This window comes from Oryx dammah, unplaced genomic scaffold (assembly GCF_014754425.2).
Source record: "Oryx dammah isolate SB20612 unplaced genomic scaffold, SCBI_Odam_1.1 HiC_scaffold_28, whole genome shotgun sequence".
In the NCBI taxonomy this organism is placed as follows: Eukaryota; Metazoa; Chordata; class Mammalia; order Artiodactyla; family Bovidae; genus Oryx; species Oryx dammah.
The window spans coordinates 44712685-44729205 of record NW_024070212.1 but is presented as its reverse complement, the minus strand read 5'-3'; the positions used below and the strand labels follow the sequence as shown (position 1 = coordinate 44729205).

Sequence of the window (16521 nt, the reverse complement as noted above, 5' to 3'; positions counted from 1 at the left end):
CTCCTCCAGTTGAGATGAAATAGGATAAAACTGATAAGCAGGAAAGACAGGAAAAGTGATTTAAAGAGAAAAGGCAACAGAAGTTCAAGAGGCACAGTCTTGACATGATTATCTAGGAATAATCCACAGCAGATGGGCCAGTATGATGTGAGGAGCTGGGAGTGAGGCTTCGGGTGCTTCCAGGTCTATGAGACTACTTCACAGACAGAGCCTGAAGCTGTAAATCAAAGGCTCCAAGAATCAAAGGATTCTCAACGTAGCATGAGTCATGTTCTCTGAGCAGGTTGCAGTCACATCTTCTCAAACACATTTCTAGGGGTCACTGGTGGCCATGAAGCACAGACTAATACAGGGCATAGATTTCAGACACTAATAAGATTGCTTTCCAATGTCTATACAGCATGAAATGGATGGGAGATTTAGAAATGAAGTGGTTAATTAGATCAACATGGGCAACCAAACAAACTTGTCAGGTTTCTGAAGAGAAGAGGAAAAGGGATAGATACTTCATATGGATATCTAAATGGATTTAGTTAATTGAGAAATTGATTGCCAATTATTCAGTACAATTGAAGATATCTTCGCCTCTCCTTCCTGAACTTCCAGGGTTTTAGTAATGCTATTCAATGGCAGTCACAATGCATAAAATTTTGCAGGTAAAAAATACAAAACCAAAATGAGAACTAAAATACAAAAACAAAAGCGAAGTACTATGGTGTGTCTTGTTTGATTTTCTGGGGAGGAGGTAAATCAGATCCCTCTTTTGAATTTCAAAGAACAGATATTTAATTTCTTTTCTCAAATCTTAGATTAAGACAACTTGGTATAAAATTGAATATAACTAGAATTTCTGTTTGCTCTGTGCATTATCAAACTGACTCCTTTGACTCCCTTAATATCAGAAAAATGTATCTTTTATCTAATACTCCCTTTATTCAAGTGGACAGAAGAGCTCAAACAGACATATAACAAATACCTGTTTTTTTTCCTCAGGGAGACTCTCAGGGGCACAGCTCAGAGTTACAGAGAGATATTTTGCTTTATTCCATAAAATCAGGATATTCCATAAAGTTAGGAACAAAGCTAACTGGTTTGCAATAAATGTTCACTGATTTTGTAGAGTTCTTAGGAGGGGGGAGAGGGAATGAGTTCAAGGATAGTACTTGAATTCAAATTTTATCTGACGTGCTTACAGTAATGGTTCCTTTACAAATCCTCAGTCCCCACCCAGAACAAGAGAAATCCTAATCTTTTTTCCTGGCTTAAAAGTACCGTCAAAATTAATGTGGGTAACTTGTGTTGAAGATGAAAAGCACTTTTGCACAAGTTCTAAGTATATAATTAATATTAATGAGATGCATTCTGATTAAAGTAGTATATTTGATGAAGTATGAGGAATTATACTTAACCACTTACTTTCATGAAAGTGACAAAGAGAATAATTTCATTTGTACTTGGCAATTAGATATCAATTTAATGAGTGAGAAAAAATAGGGAATCATACTTTTTAAAAGCATGATGGAGTTCTGGTAGCAGTAAAAATGTTATATGGTTTATATTTTATTTCAGGCCTACAATGGCAGACCACAACAAGGTGGGTGCAATGGTTACAAACACAAGGGCTCATGGTTGCCCAAATTCCTAAACTAAGCTCCACATTCTGGGAAGTGAAAAGCCACGTCCTGAAACATCTTGTCCTGTGTCAGTGCTCATGTAGGCGTTTCCATTCAGTCGCATACTTCTGCTGGGCTTAGTTTTGAGTTGGGCTTAGCACTCCTCTACAAAGTGCTCCCAGTAATTTCTACAAAGTGATCAGAGTTCCCTTGTGAAATGAGCCCACCCACCCCAGAGATGGGAGAAAACAAGGAAAGGTTATAGAGGAAGAGCTATTCTGGTTATTAGCACTGCAATACTATCTTTTCCCATAAAATGAGAAATTTCTACCAGGCCCTCTCCTAATGGTTCACTTCATATTCAGAAAGTTACGCTGTCAAAATAGAGGGCAAAAGTGGGCCCTTCTTCCTATTTTAGGACCAATGATGAACCATTCAAACCAGTTTATTGCTCAAACCCCCAATTAACAAATTTATCTCCATTTTGGGCTTCCCTGGTGGCTTAGATGGTAAATAGTTTGCCTGCAAAGCGGGAGACCTGAGTTTAATTTCTGGATTGGGAATATCCCCTGGAGAAGGAAATGGAAACCCACTCCAGTATTTTTGCCTGGAGAATCCCATGGACAGGGGAGCCTGGTGGGCTACAGTTCATGGGGTCGCAAAGAATCAGACATGACTGATCAACTAATACTTTCATTCACTTCACTTTCCTTTCCATTTTACCTGGAAAGCAAACACTGATTTGTTCAGGAACTTTTTTATATGGGTATGAAAGGGAATGCTTCAAAGGACAAAGTTGCCAGCTTTTAAACATTTCTAATGAACCTAATAAGAGCATGTTATCAATAGAAGGCCAAGAGAATGTACAAAAATAATCTATGAATATCAGCTGGAAAATCTACACAAAATCTAGGAGAAATCAATTCATAAAGCATTCCTCAAATGTTCATATTTACACTAAGATTATACATATATTTTGGATAAAAATATATCATATATCCAAATTGCCCCCTATCTATCTAGTTAGCTAGCTATGTTAGAATTAATTATAACAATAATTGCCATTGCTGCACATTGAATGTCTGCTATATGCTATACACACCACACATATGATTTCTAGTTCTCACAAAACACAAAGCACATACAAAATCAGTATCACTATCTAAATTTGTCATTTCAGGAAAGGATTCATGTGGCTGGCCCCAGTTCTCCAGCAGTAAGACACTGAACCAGGATTCAATCTCAGACTTGCTGGACTCCAAACATGGTGCTTTTACTACAGTAGTGCACTGACTTCATTGTGGGATCCTTACACATTCATGAGATGATGAGACACTCAGGACTATAAGACTATCAAGGACTATCAACACTTACCCAATGGTTTTTGCTTCTAAGTAGGAATAATCACCATTTATAACAGGCGCTTGCCCTATTCTTAAAGGGTAATTGGCAGTTCAGCATTCTACCTAAGATACTACTCAAACCATCTGATGATATTTAGAGACGTAAACAAGTTGCCACAATAATCATGAGGTAGACTGATTTACTAATTTTGGAAAGTCTGAATTTCTAGGAACCAATTTTTTTTTGCCATGTCCTATGAAATGAACTAAAATAATAAAAAACATTTAGCCTCATATAATCGGTCATAGAAAGTGACCTCAATAACACTGCTTTCTAATTCCATTGTTACCCAAGTAACTGAAAGTAATGTAACATGCTATTTGGAACTTCTCTAACAATATAACGTAATTCCTCCCCTCCCATACATGCACACAAATAACTGCAGGGACAAAGCTGAAATTAGAGAAGAAAACATGGACAAGAAATACAAGGCCATAGGATGAACTTGAAAGAAAATGACCTTTATCTCCTTTGCACTCTCTTTTCTTGGTTAGCTCTGCAAGTGATCATTCAAGAAACGAGCAAAAACATGTCATCACCAAGCATGGCCCTGCCCATCAGAACAAGACCCAGTTTCCCCCTCAGTCAGTCTCTCCCAAAAGGAAGCTTCCATAAGCCTCTTATCCTTCTCCATCAGAAGGCAGACAGAAAACCACAATCACAGAAAAGTAACCAATCTTAAACACATGGACCACAGCCTTGTCTAACTCAATGAAACTATGAGCCATACCATGTAGGGCCATAAGAGACAGACGGGTCATGGTGGAGAGTTCTGACAAAATATGGTCCACTGGAGAAGGGACTTGGAAACCACCTCAGTATTCTTGCCTTAAGAACCCCATGAACAGTATAAAAAGGCAAAAAGATAGGACACTGAAAGATGAACTCCTCAGGTGGGTAGTTTCCAAACATGCTACTGGAGATCAGTGGAGAAATAACTCCATAAAGAATGAAGAGATGGAGCCAAAGCAAAAACAACATCCAGTTGTGGATGGGACTGGTGATAGAAGCAAGGTCCGATGATGTAATGAGCAATATTGCATAGGAACCTAGAATGTTAGGTCCATGAATCAAGGCAAATTGGAAGTGGTCAAACAGGAGATAGCAAGAGTGAACATCGACATTCTAGGAATCAGTGAAATAAAATGGACTGGAATGGGTGAATTTAACTCAGATGACCATTATATCTACTACTGTGGGCAGGAATCCCTTAGAAGAAATGGAGTAGCCATCATGGTCAACAAAAGAGTCCAAAATGCAGTACCTGGATGCAATCTCAAAAATGACAGGATGATCTCGGTTCATTTCCAAGGCAAACCATGCAATATCACAGTAATCCAAGTCTATGCCCCGACTAGTAATGCTGAAGAAGCTGAAGCTCAATGGTGCTATGAAGACCTACAAGACCTTCTAGAACTAACACTCAAAAAAGATATCCTTTTCATTACAGGGGACTGGAATGCAAAAGTAGGAAGTCAAGAAATACCTGGAGTAATAGGCAAATTTGGCCTTGGAGTACAGAATTAAGCAGGGCAAAGGCTAACATTTTTGCCAAGAAATGCATTGGTTATAGCAAACACACTCTTCCAACAACACGAGAGAAGACTCTACACATGGACATAACCAGATGGTCAATACTGAAATCAGATTGATTATATTCTTTGCAGGCAAAGATGGAGAAACTCTATACAGTCAGCAAAAACAAGAACAGGAGCTGACTGTGGCTCAGATCATGAACTCCTTATTGCCAAATTCAGACTGAAATTGAAGAAAGCAGGGAAAACCACTAGACTGACAGGTATGACCTAAAGCAAATCCTTTACAATTATATAGTGGAAGTGAGAAATAGATTTAAGGGATTAGATCTGATAGAGTGCCTGAAGAACTATGGACAGAGGTTCGTGACATTGTACAGGAGACAGGGAGCAAGACCATCCCCAAGAAAAAGAAATGCAAAAATGCAAAATGGCTGTCTGAGGAGGCCTTACAAATAGCCGTGAAAAGAAGAGAAGCAAAAAGCAAAGGAGAAAAGGAAAAATATACCTATCTGAATGCAAAGTTACAAAGAATAGCAAGGAGAGATAAGAAAGCCTTCCTCAGTGATCAGTGCAAAGAAATAGAGGAAAACAACAGAATGGGAAAGACTAGAGATCTCTTCAAGAAAATTAGAGATACCAAGGGAATATTTCATGCAAAGATAGGCTCAGTAAAGGACAGAAATGGTATGGACCTAACAGAAGCAGAAGATATTAAAAAGAAGTGGCAAGACTGCACAGAAGAACTGTATAAAAAAGATCTTCTTGACCTAGATAATCATGATGGTGTAATCACTCACCTAGAACCAAACATCCTGGAATGCAAAGTTGGCCTTCAGTTCAGTTCAGTTCAGTTCAGTCGCTCAGTCATGTCTGACTCTTTGCGACCCCATGAATCACAGCACGCCAGGCCTCCCTGTCCATTACCAACTCTTGGAGCTCATTCAAACTCATGTCCATTGAGTCAGTGATGCCATCCAGCTATCTCATCCTCTGTCATCCCCTTCTCCTCCTGCCCCCAATCCCTCCCAGCATCAGGGTCTTTTCCAACGAGTCAACTCTTTGCATGAGGTGGCCAAAGTATTTACGAAACATTACAAACAAAGCTAGTGGAGGTGATGGAATTCCAGTTGAGCTATTTCAAATCCCAAAAGATGATGCTGTGAAAGTGCTGCACTCAATATGCCAGCAAATTTGGAAAACTCAACAGTGGCCACAGGACTGAAAAAGGTCAGTTTTCCTTCCAGTTCCAAAAAAAGGCAATGCCAAAGAATGCTCAAACTACCACACAATTGCATTCATCTCACACTAGTAAAGTAATGCTCAAAATTCTCCAAGCAAGGCTTCAACAATTCATGAATCATGAAGTTCCAGATGTTCATGCTGGTGTTAGAAAAGGCATAGGAACCAGAGATCAAATTGTCAACACTCACTGGATCATTGAAAAAGCAATAGAGTTCCAGAAAACATCTATTTCTGCTTTATTGACTATGCCAAAGCCTTTGACTGTGTGGATCACAATAAACTGTGGAAAGTTTTTCAAGAGGTGGGAATACCAGACCATCTGCCCCTTCCCCTCGAAAAATCTGAATGCAGGTCAGGAGGCAATAGTTAGAACTGGACATGGAATAACAGACTGGTTCCATATAGGAAAATGAGTACGTCAAAGCTGTATATTTTCACCCTGCTTATTTAACCTATAAGCAGAGTACCTCATGAGAAATGCTGGACTGGATGAAGCCCAAGCTGGAATCAAGATTGCCAGGAGAAATAGTAATAACCTCAGATATGCAGATGACATCACCCTTATGGCAGAAAGTGAAGAGGAACTGGAGAGCCTCTTGATGAAAGTGAAAGTAGAGAGAGAAAAAGTTGGCTTAAAGCTCAACATTCAGAAGACTGAGATCATGGCATCCGGTCCCATCACTTCATGGCAAATAGATGGGGAAATAGTGGAAGACTTTAGTTTTTTGAACTCCCAAATCACTGCATATGGTAACTGCGGCCATGAAATTCAAAGACGCTTACTCCTTGGAAGGAAAGTTATGACCAACCTAGATAGTATATTCAAAAGCAGAGACATTACTTTTCTGACTAAGGTCCGTCTAGTCAAGGCTATGGTTTTTCCTGTGGTCATATATGGATGTGAGATGGACTGTGAAGAAGGCTGAGCGCTGAAGAATTGATCCTTTTGAACTGTGGTGTTGGAGAAGACTCTTGAGAGTCCCTTGGACTGCAAGGAGATCCAACCAGTCCATTCTGAAGGAGATCAGCCCTGGGATTTCTTTGGAAGGAATGATGCTAAAGCTGAAACTCTAGTACTTTGGCCACCTCATGCAAAGAGTTGACTCATTGGAAAAGACTCTGATGCTGGGAGGGATTGGGGGCAGGAGGAGAAGGGGACGACAGAGGATGAGATGGCTGGATGGCATCATTGACTTGATGGACGTGAGTCTGAGGGAACTCCAGGAGTTGGTGATGGGCAGGGAGGCCTGGTGTGCTGTGATTCATGGCGTTGCAAAGAGTCGGACATGACTGAGCGACTGGACTGAACTGAACTGAACTGAAGTATTTAGTAGATTTTGAATGCTATTGTAAATGGCATTTTAAAATTTAATTTTGGGGTTGTATATATAAAAATACAACTGACTTTTGTATACTGTCTTTATCTTGTGAAACTCTGCTAAGTTCATTTATTGATTTTCAGTTCCAGAGAACAGAAAGGAGAAATAAGAAGTCCTTCTTAAATGAACAATGCAAAGAAATAGAAGAAAACAATAGAATGGGAAAGAGTAGAGATCTCTTCAAAAAAACAAGATGTCAAGGTATATTTCATGCAAGGATGGGCATGATAAATGACAAAGAGAGTAAGGACTAAACAGAAGCAGAAGGGATAAAGAGGTGGCAAGAACACAGAAGAACTATACAAAAAAGGTTTCAATGACATGGATAACAATGATGGTGTGATCACTTACCTAGATCCAGACACTCTGGAGTGTGAAGTCAAGTGGGTATTAAGAAGCATTACTATAAACAAAGCGAGTGGAGGTGATGGAATTCTAGCTGAAAGCTATTAAAAATCCTACACAATGATGCTGTTAAAGTACTACATTCAATATGTCAGCAAATTTGGAAAACTCAGCAGTGGCCATGGGACTGGAAAAGGTCAGTTTTTTATTCCAATCCCAAAGAAGGGCAGTGCCAAAAAATGTTCAAGCTACCATACAACTGTGCACATTTCACACACTAGCAAGGTTATGCTCAAAATCCTTAAGCTAGACTTCAGCAGTATGTGAATTGAAACTTCCAGATGTAAAGGCTGGGTATGGAAAAGGCAGAGGAATCAGAGACCAAATTGCCAAGATTCCTTGGATCATAGAGAAAGCAAGAGAGTTCCAGACAAACATCTACTTCTTCTTCATTGACTATGCTAAAGCCTTTGACTATGTGGATCAAAACAAACTACGGAAAATTCTTAAAGATATGGGAATATTGCCTCACCTGCCTCCTGAGAAACCTGTGTATGTGGTTTCAAGAAGCAACAGTTGGAACTAGACATGGAACAAAGAACTGGTTCAAAATTGGGAAAGGAGTATGTCAAGGCTGTATACTGTCACCCTGCTTATTTAATTCGTATGCAGAGTACATCAGGCGAAATGATAGCCTGGATGAATCACAAACTGCTGGGACAAATATCAACAATCTCAGATATGCAGATAATATCATTCTAATGGCAGAAAGTGAAGAGGAACTAAAGAACCTCTGGATCAAGGTGAAAGAGGAGAGTGAAAAAGTTGGCTTAAAACTCAACATTCAAAAAACTAAGATCTTGGCATCTGGTCTCATCAGTTTATGGCAAACAGAAGGGGAAAAAGTGGAAGCAGTGACAGATCTAATTTTCTTGGGCTCCAAAATCATTGTGGACAGTGACTGCAGCCATGAAATTAAAAAAGACTCTTGCTCTTTGGAAAGAAAAGCAATGACAAACCTAGACAGCATATTAAACAGCAGAAACATCACTTGGCCAACAAAGGTCCATATAGTCAAAGATACATTTTTTTTCCAGTAATCCTGTATGGATATGAGAGCTGAACCATAAAGATGGCTACATCAGGAAGAATTCTTTTGAATTGTGATGCAGGAGAAGACACTTGAAAGAGCCTCTTAGACAGCAAGGAGTTCCAATAAGTCAGTCTAAAGGAAATCTACCCTGAATATTCATTGAAAGGACTGATGCTGAAGTTTCAATACTTTGGCCACCTATTGCAAAGAGCTGACTCTTTGGAAAAGATTCTGATGCTGGAAAAAACTGACCTCAAAAGGAGAAGGGAGCAGTACAGGATAAGCTGTTTAAATAGTATCACTGATTCAAGACATGAATTTGAGCAAACTTTGGGAGACGGTGCAGGATCGGAAAGCCTGGTGTGCTGCAGCCCATAGGATCTCAAAGAGTTGGACACAACTTATTGACTGAACAAGAACAACAATAGTGTTTTTACAGGTGCTTTACAAGTTTTATGTACACAATATTACTACCTGCAAATTAAGACAGTCTTCATAGTCTTTGTTTCCAGTTTGGATACCATTTATTTCTTTTTGTGTCCTTATTGCAGTAGTTAGGGCCTCCAGTATAATGTTGGATATAAGTAATGAGTGTAGATATTTATGCCTAGTTCTTGATCTTAGGGGAAGTTGATTTTTTTCACCATTACATATAGTATGAGCTATAAAATTTTTATACATGCTTTATCAGACTGAGGGTTTCTTTCCACTAGATTGCTTAGGTTTTTATGATGAGTTGCTGGATTTTGTCAAATGCTTTTTCTGCCTCTAAGGACTTGTATCTAGAACATATATAGAATTCCTAAAATTTAATTAAAAAATCAACCCAATTTTTAAGTAGGGGAAAGAACTGAATAGACGCTTCAGAGAAGAAGATATATGGATGTATAAAAAGAACACAAAGAAGTGGTGAACATCATGAATTTTCAGGGCAATGAAAATTGACATTACAGAATGGTACTCATGTACATACACTACAATGTCTAAAATGGAAAAGAAAGAGAATACTAAATGTTGGCTGGAATGTGGAAAAACCAAAATACCCATCGGCAGTTGTAGGAGTGTAAAATGCTGCAATCACTTTGGAAATCTGTTTGTAGGTTTCTTATAAAGCATACACATTACCTTATGATGCAGATATTACACACCTGGATTTTACTCAAGAGAAGTAAAAATTTGTAATCACAAAACCATTTATGCCTGAATGCCTATTTCAGATATATTTATAATATTGGAGAAGTGAACATAGCCCAAATGTTGGTTTGAATGAATACTCAAATTGTGGTATATTTATACAATAAAATATTTTTTACCAATAAAAATGAATTGCTTTACAGCCCCCAAAACATGGATGAATCTCTGAAACACTGTATTGAGTGAGAATAACCACACAGAATAAAGTACACATTATGGAATTCTAGTTGTATCATGCTAAAGAATATGAGCAAACTAACCTATGTTGATGGAAATTAGTGTTTGCTTCTGGTGGTAGGAAAGGCAGAGAGATAATGACTGCGAAAATGTAGAAGGGAATCCAAGAGGTGTTGGTAATGCTGTGTATCTTGATAGATGTAAGGATTTTATTGGTGTTTTCTTGGCCAAAACTCATCAAATGGTTTATTTAAGATCTGTCCATTTTTATGTAAATTAAACTTCAATTTGGAAAAATGAAAAGCACAAAAAAATAAATAGCATGAAGACATAAGAGTTGTAAAGTTTTTAGTAAACAGGAGATACCACTGTTATTATGAGGACTTTTGCGATAGTCATGCTTATGACATTATATATTCCTTGTGGCTGCTTCTTTGTTCCCTGTATTGAAAAACATACCAGAGACAAGTAAATAGATAGACATCTACATATAAAGCACCACAACTAGATAACAGTAGTTTTATAAAATCCTATTCCTTTTGATTTTAAAAACATGAGAATGATGCATCTGGTCGTATAGATGCACAAATTTTGGTTTTTATCATCAAAATAAAACCTTGTATTATGAATCACTATACAAGCACCAGACAGTGTTTCTGATTTTATCCTAATGAAAGCTTTTTAATGAGTACACATTATGTTCACTTATTAATATCACTGATAGGTATTTCATCATATTTTAATACCTACTGAAAGTAATTTGGCACATTTACTGTTTTCTTCTAAAATGCTTGCTATTCTTGAAAGGGCCTGGCTGGAATTTTAATTATAAACTGGCTTTCTTTTTTTCTTCTAAAGAAGGACACCACAGATAGTCTGTGCAACTTAATTCTATAAACATGGAGAATTGTGCGAGGTGCTTGAAAATTCAAATATAAATGAGACATGATCTCTGTTTTCAAGAAGCTCATAATGAGCTCAGTGATGGACAAGAAGTAATATAACTAGAAGATCATCTAATAACTGCAATACTGGTTATATGAACAAAGGGCTGTAGGAGAAAAGTGAAAGTGAAAGTCGCTCAGTTGTGTCTCTTTGTGACCCCTCTTGGAATTCTCCAGGCCAGAATACTGGAGTGGGTAGCCCTCCCCTTCTCCAACCCAGGGATCGAACCCAGGCATCCCGCATTTCAGGCAGATTCTTTTACCAGCTGAGCCACAAGAGAAGCCCAAGAAAACTGGAGTGGGTTCCCTATCCCTTCTCCAGGGAATCTTCCCAACCCAGGAATCGAACCAAAGTCTCTTCCATTGCAGGCAGATTCTTTACCAACTGAGCTATCAAAGAAGCAACTCAGTTTTCCTAGAGGGAGAGGAAGACAGTCATAGATGACTTCACAAAGGGAGTGACATTTAAGATAGATAACACATTTAAGATTTTTTTTTTAAAGAGTGATTAATATATCATTCAGCAATTCAGCTACCATGCTGTTGCTCCTACATGATGAACATTAGGTCAGGCACTGGCACACAGTGTGGTCTAGACCCTCAAGAAGCTTATACTCTAGGTACGTGTTGCCAATTCTAGAAGGAATCAAGGTTGCTCACTTGCATATCTCATTCTTTTCACTCTGGCTTCTTTCCATCTCATTTTACTAGACTCATATACCATAAAAGACTTTTAAGTTCAAAGTTATTATTTTTCTTTTTTCATTTTTGATGTAATGGGGAAAATGATGGCATAGTAAATATTGACTGTTAGTTCTACCACTTAGCTGTTTTCTTACAACATTTATTTATTCATTCATTTACTTATTTAAGCATCATTTATTAAGCCCTTACTGAGTATCAGTGGGTACCCAGGAATTGGGATACAAAGGGGAAGACTGTCTGGCAGAAGAATCAGAGATGCAAAAATTCAACTGCTGTGTGATACTGGTTGCAACTCAGATGGAAGAAGAAAAGGAGAAATTAACCCTGGTCAGAGAGGTCAGAGAATAACTCAAAGAGAAGAGGATGCTTTAATTACTCTTTAGTGAACTGGAAAGACTCCAGATGTAAAGAATAGCAGGTGAAAATGCACACAGACCCCAAGCAATCAGCTGTGTTGTCCTGTGTTGTTTTCTCTCAAGGGCTCTTGCTTAGGAATTCTGCTTTTATCCTAAGCACAGAAAAGTGCAGTCATTTCCTTCCATGCTTTCTGATTGTAAAATTTTGTTTTTTTCTTTTAGCATGCAATTTTTTCCATGTTTCTCAAGCAAATTATTGCAACATAATTCTTATTTTCACACTTTAAAATGCCAAATATTAGCATTTTATTTTCCAATGTCACTAAAATATATACTTCGCCTCCAACTCTAAAGAAGAATTTGTGGATAAAGATATAATCGCAGTTACATTTTCATTTAAGTATTCTTCACAACACTTTATCTAAAATACTTAAGGCAAATCGTATTTCAAAATTCAGAAACTTTTTTGGACTTTAGGAAAGAAAAGTGGTACATTTACTACATTATACCTAATACCTCCAGCAAGATGCGGAGTGGCAACCTGGACTCAAACACATTAGTCTCTCTGCAGTAAACATGCAAATGTTCACTCTAAGAGGAATAAATAAAGATTATAAATAGCCTCATATCAGTTCAGGCCAGGTTTGCTGCCAAATGAGTTATGTGAAACATTTGGTTACAGAGATTTTTGGGTTTCAGAATTGTTAATGAGAGAATGCGGACTTGTGGTTATCCTCATTTTATAGTTTAAGACACAGATTTAGAGAGATTAATTAACTCGCTGGAGTTGCTTAGCTAGTAAGTGAGGAGGCCTCATAGAAACCCCACAGGCTTACTCTGAACTCTGCCAGTAACCACTGTCCCATATGCAGCAAGCAAACATTTCACTTTTATTGAGCTGCCAGGTTTTTGCCAGGTAAAGAGGGAACTAAGGTAACTGAGTATAAAATAAAAGGGTTTGGCTACAGATGCTCCTCCTTTTTTGATGATACTGTGAATAGTCTCAACTTCCTAATCCTCACAGACATCCTCATTGCTGACTGTCTGCATGGACTCTGGATGTCATGCCTTTGAGAACTGTCTCTGTCCTTACAATTCTTCTTGCTTACGTGTCTTTGACCCAACAGCTGAACTAACTCCCTGGTTCCTCAGTGGGCATGTTCAACCACTGGCCATTCAGAACCCAGCGTACTGCTTCTCTGGATTTCCTCTCCCTGTTCTCTATGTCATTTCTCTTCCAGCTCAAAATCATTTCTTACCAGCTTTCTCCCACAAAAGAAGCTTGTGTTGTGTCCATCACTATCTTCTCAGTCTCTGACTGTATTCAGTTGCTATTCTCTTCATTCCTCTTGGCAACATGGATCTTTGTGTTCTTCCATCAGAATCAGGATGTTAAAATGCAGATTCCTGGACGCACCTTTGACCAGTTAAACTGGGATCTCTAGGAGTGGGGCCAGGGAAGCTACACTGTCAGACGCATGCCACATGGTATTCAAGCACCATGAGTTCGAGATCAACCGCTCTGTGGCGTAGCAGAGCTATGACTGCCCTTCCTATGGAATCTACTCTCCTGCAGGCACAAATTTATACAACTTGCACCATAAGACCAGAGCAAACTATAAATGCTGACTTCTTGTTCTTCCAAAGTCACATGAAGAAACATTGCTTGGGAAGTTTAATCAATTAATACGTGAGGCATGCATTAGGGAGAATATATTAAATATACTAATTACTTGAAAGATAACATGACTAATTTGGCCAAATCCTTGTTTCCATGGCTCAAGTCTCATTTTCCTCCATCTTCAAACACTGTACTGTAATTGGTTTCTTCTAAATTTCTACTCTAATTTATTCTAGCCTGACCTCTGAGTGAAAGATTAAGTAGAGTAACAATTATACTTTCCAAACAAATTTTTTTCCTGTCTAAAGAAGCCAGCTACTTCTAGTGGGGTTTTTTAAAAGCGTCTGCCTCTTCTCTTGTTTCCCTATAGCATGAAAACATGGTAAGAAGCAGCATCCTACTCTTTAGCTAATGAGAATATAATATGAATTACTGTCAGATATACACACATATACACACACCAGGAAAGAACAGCTAGGAAGCCACCTGTACTGTGGACCCAGAGTGCTTTGATTCACTATTAGGAATATTAACCTAAAGGAGATAGTCACCTATTGTTCGAGTCATGTCAGTCCTCACCGGAGACTCTGGGGCATAGATCTGTTTACCAGACCATCTGCTTGTTTCTCAACTTGGTGCTGAGAAATGAATTAGTAATACAATCCACATAGGCAAGATCTTCTATTTTTTTTTAACAAATGATAATACTGGAAATTACACTTACAATTTTGATGAAGGCTGGGCTTACCAAAATAAAGTCTAAACCTAGATTCAAACTATCTGAAAATCAGTTTCCACTTATGTTATTGACACAAGTGTCTCCATCATTACCTATCTTTTATTTGAATATGTAAGTTTTGAAATGAGTGTGGAAGTCCTTTGGAGACAGAATGACACAGTGCAATGCAGCCTCTTCCATTTCAGCTCTCATGATGACTGCATACATTTGAGACAGTGCTTTTATAGATGGTCATAAACTATCAAAACTATCATGTCAGAAACAATTAACTTGATATATTTACATTGCATGAGCATAAAGTTATTTGTAAATTATTTTTAGTTATGAACAACCTTGGGATATTGACGGTCATTGATAAAGGCACGAACACTCACTGTCTAAATACTTTCAGACTCAGTTTATGATCATATGATTAGTTACACTAATAATACTGCTTAGGCACAGTCTTGCTAATTATAATATTATAAATATTAATGTCACCCAGCCTTTCTGTTTGATTGCCATTCGTGGAGTCATTATCACGATATTTTCCTGGAAACCAGCAAGATTTTATTTTCCTCCCCTTTTATTTTTGATCACTAGACTTGCAGTCATTCATATACATTAATCTATAGGAAGCTCTTATTTTTGGCTGTCTGTTCAGAGAATAGCGATATTTCCAATTAAAACTAGTCAAATGTAAATCATTATATGATGTTTCTCTTATTCTTTCTGAGTCCCTAACCATGCCATCGAAAGCACAGAACCCAGGGTTTTTGTTTTCCATTCTTTTTCATGTGACCTGTTTCAAGTTAAGATTCATTTGAATTATTAAATGCTTCCTTAAAGAATCTTTTTATACTTGCCTCTCTTTTTTTTAAAGTTAATTATTGATGTAGTGACAAGCTGAAAAGACTAAGAATTATAATTTTTTCCTCCCCTCATTCAGGACTCAAGAAATGTCTTCTGACAATGGTTGTCTATTTAGAATAATACAAAGGAAATACAAAGGCAAAATACTGAATGTTGTTTCAAAAAAGATTTGCTAAAATCACTGTATTATACAAAATGTAAATGTAGTGTATATTTCTCTGAAAATAGCAGTTAGAGAGAAAGTTGGGACATAACCTTTTGAGCCCAGATTTAACCACACACATAGCAGAAGCAGTTACAAAAGATACTGATTAGATTTTAATTTTAAAAACTTCATCATATTATTCAGGGCTCCAGTGATTTGATTGTCTGAAAATAGAAAGGTAATGTTATAATTTCCAGAGCTGGTTAAAGAATAAAGAAATCTCCAGCCTCCCACTGGAAAGAATGCCAGTCATCACCACAGTAAGCAAGAATCTGGAGGCATTTTATACTATAAACTTCAATCTTTTTCCTTTATATGATCTTGTGTTATACAGGTTTCATAAAAATGTAGCTCAGAGACCTGTCATACATATAGTTGTAATCAAGGCTCCTTCAGAACGATTCTACTATGCAGTCCTATCCAATGGGGCATCTGTGTTTCCCCTGTTAGTAGGATGGTGGGAGGGCAAACAAGACCCGAAATGGAAAATGAAAAAGCCAGAGTTCTCAAGGACAACCCAAGAGAGGTGACCACATACCTTTCCCACAAGTTCAGCAATACAAGGAACTGGTTTCCCTTTCTGGTGACTCCTCGTGGCTGGACTCTGCCCATCCCAGTCCTGTAGTTCTTCAATGCTTTTCAGATAAAGCAAGGCTTTGAGGCCAGTGCAGTAGTCTTGGATGACCGTGAAATCCTGATTTTGAATAGCACTGCATACCTAGAAAAGGTAGAGCCACCAACAGAATGTCAGTTCAGTTTAGTTCAGTTCAGTTGCTCAGTCCTCTCAGACTCTTTGTAACCCCATGGACTGCAGCACACCAGGCCTCTCTGTCCATCACCAACTCCCAGAGTTTACTCAAACTCATGTCCATTGAGTTGATGATGCCATCCAACCATCTCATCCTCTGTTGTCCCCTTCTCCTCCTGCCTTCAACCTTTCCCAGCATTAAGGTCTTTTCAAATGAGTCAGTTCTTCACATCAGGTGGCCAAAGTATTGGAGTACCAGCTTTAGTCAAACCAAGAGCTAATTCTCCAAACAGACTCACTTTTCAGACAGTCAACACAATTTATTTTATATGCCAGGCACTGGTCTAAGCATGACATGTCAGTCAT

General features: G+C 38.2%; 1 protein-coding gene across 1 annotated transcript in view; it reads right to left on the bottom strand.

Annotated features, from left to right (window-relative positions):
• DPYD (dihydropyrimidine dehydrogenase) overlaps nucleotides 1–16521 on the bottom strand; it is a 916336-nt gene that overhangs the window by 121311 nt on the left and 778504 nt on the right. The window contains exon 20 of the mRNA XM_040232247.1: nucleotides 15946–16125. Coding sequence (XP_040088181.1) covers nucleotides 15946–16125 — 180 coding nt within the window. The remainder of the gene's footprint in view (nucleotides 1–15945; nucleotides 16126–16521) is intronic.